Consider the following 2,366-nt stretch of genomic DNA (forward strand, 5'->3'; position numbering starts at 1 on the left):
TGGTTGATTGTTATACATTGAATACAAAGAAATATAATTGAATGGGGTTGATAATACTGTGGAAATGTTGAGGAAGCTTGCAAGAACAGGGCTAGCAAATAATTTGAGTAAAGAGAGAGCAGAGGCATCACTATTCATATGCTTAGGGTGCTAAAAGCAAGTGTTAAGCAATGATTTGGTAGATTTGACTAGAAAATACAATGAGGAGGATGAGGCGTTCAACTGTGGGAAGAAATCATTTTCGTGGGAGAAAGTCAAATTTCAGCGTTACTGCGCTGAAAAAAGTCTCGAGATCCCAGGTAATAAACGAGTCTCTTCGTAAACTCAGAGGACTCGTAAACTTCGAAACGTCGCCGTTACTCATTTCCAGCGTTGAGACGACGTATTTTCATCCGCAGAACCAGCGTATGCGTTCCACTTTGCGTGCTGAGTACTTTGAAAGGGTTAGTTTTACCTGAGAAGTTGTGCAAAAAGAGAATATGATACTTACTCCTGCATGAAAGTGCCAATCTGACACTCAACCTTTGTACGCGTTACTTTTGCCTTGTTCGTCATTGAGTAGTTGGACAAAATCTATGACATTTTGTTAGCCGAAGACTTGGGTAAAAGATATCGTGCTACTTACGTGGCAGAAACTGCTCGCTGCTGGGCGCGTTTGTGTGTGCATCGCATTAGACCTCCCAGGGGTAAGGCTTGCCAAGCCCGTGGTGAGAGACGAGGTAGATGGTGACATCGACGACGTTGACTGTTGGTTGACAACGTTGCATTGACGACGTCGACGATGTTGCATTGACGGCGTTGACGACGTTGCATTGATGGTGTTGATGACGTTGCATTGACGACGTCGACTGCGTTGAGGACGTTGACGACGCATTGACTTGAAAGCGTTGAGGACAATTGACGCCGTTGAGTGAGGACGTTGACGCTGTTGACTGAGGACGTTGACGCCGTTGAGTGAGGACGTTGACGCCGTTGACTTGATGGCGTTGACGACGTTGTTGACTTCAGGGCCTCGACCACGTTGATATATTCTCGTGCCTTGGAATGACGCACATTCGTTTCCCATCAATGCGATCGGGAAACGAATGTGCGTCATTGAAGGCACGAAGTAGAGCTGCGACCGACGAAAAAGACAGTCCCATCAGTGTGACCGATCTGTGACCAGATCCCGCCAAGAAAGGGTGAGGCTCAGCTTACAAGTTCCAAACAAGTTCTTGCCTCGGCCACTTGCCCCGATCCCTTGACTGATGACCCCATCCCTCTTCTCATCTTAGGCTGTGGTATCTAAGGAGGCAGAACGTGCCCCGTCATCTTATCTCCACGTCCACCAACTATCTCCGGCATCAACAAGGTTTGGCAAGTCCTCCCTCCAGAAGACCATACCAAAAATGGATTTACTCGGTAAGTTCTGGCTCGAATTTCATGTTCTTGGGCTTGATTTGACGCTGACTATTACAGGAAGCGCCTCCCAAGTTTACGAAATGGACCGCCCATCCGTTCAAATTTCAGTTCTGCAGGAAAATCGAGTCTATGAGCAGAAATTGAGCTCAACAAGTGAGTTCTTACTCGTATTTTATGTTCTTGGGCTCTATTTAACGGGAATTACTTCAGGAACAACCTTCCGAGTTTGCGAAACATCGCGCCCAACCGTTCAAAGTCGGCGTTCGGTTTTGCAGAGAAATCAAGTCTTTTACCAGAAAATGAGACCAACAGGTAAGTTCTTGATCGGTTTTTACGTTCTTGGGCTCTATCTAACGAGAATTACTCCAGGAACGACCACCCGAGCTTACGAAACATGACGCCTAAGCGTTCGAATACAGTGCTCGATTTTGTGGGGGGGGAATAAGGCCCATAAACAGAAATCAAGGTTGACATGTAAGTTTCCACTCGTATTTTACGTTCTTAGGCTCTATCTGACGAGAATTACTCCAGGAACGACCACCCGAGTTTATGAAACATGGCGCGCAACCGCTCAAATTCGGCGTTCGGTTTTGTGGGGGCAATAAGACCCAAAAACAGATATTAAGGTTGACATGTAAGTTCCTGCTCGTTTTTTACGTTCTTAGGCTCTATTTGACGAGAATCACTTCAGGAACTGCCACCCGAGTTCACGAAACTTGGCGCGCAACCGCTCAAATTCGGCGTTCGGTTTTGTGAGGGAATAAGGTCCATTACCAGATATTAGGGTTGACATGTAAGTTCCTGCTCAATTTTTACGTCCTTAGGCTCTACTTGACCGAAATTATCTCAAGAACGACCTCCCAACTTTACGAAACATGGCGCCCAGTTGTTCAAATTCTGCGGCTGGTTTTGTGGGGGGGATAAAGTCCATTACCAGAAATTAAGACTAACAAGTAGTTCTTCTC

General features: G+C 46.2%; 2 protein-coding genes across 2 annotated transcripts; one reads left to right on the plus strand and one right to left on the minus strand.

The window, feature by feature from the left end:
- Positions 1-360: 360 nt before the first annotated feature.
- Positions 361-1,269, minus strand: LACBIDRAFT_335722 (uncharacterized protein; the record flags this gene model as incomplete). Its single annotated transcript, XM_001890606.1, has 5 exons — positions 361-433; positions 491-573; positions 626-1,011; positions 1,054-1,114; positions 1,198-1,269. The coding sequence occupies 5 exons, from the start codon at positions 1,267-1,269 to the stop codon at positions 361-363; spliced, it is 675 nt and encodes a 224-aa protein (XP_001890641.1).
- A 119-nt stretch (positions 1,270-1,388) lies between these two features.
- LACBIDRAFT_296839 (uncharacterized protein) lies at positions 1,389-1,799 on the plus strand (the record flags this gene model as incomplete). The annotated part of the gene is made up of 4 exons (XM_001890601.1): positions 1,389-1,401; positions 1,459-1,554; positions 1,612-1,713; positions 1,771-1,799. 4 exons carry the CDS (start codon positions 1,389-1,391, stop codon positions 1,797-1,799), a joined length of 240 nt encoding a protein of 79 aa, XP_001890636.1.
- Positions 1,800-2,366: the final 567 nt, after the last annotated feature.

This window comes from Laccaria bicolor, genomic scaffold, assembly GCF_000143565.1.
Source record: "Laccaria bicolor S238N-H82 LACBIscaffold_119 genomic scaffold, whole genome shotgun sequence".
NCBI classification, from domain to species: Eukaryota; Fungi; Basidiomycota; class Agaricomycetes; order Agaricales; family Hydnangiaceae; genus Laccaria; species Laccaria bicolor.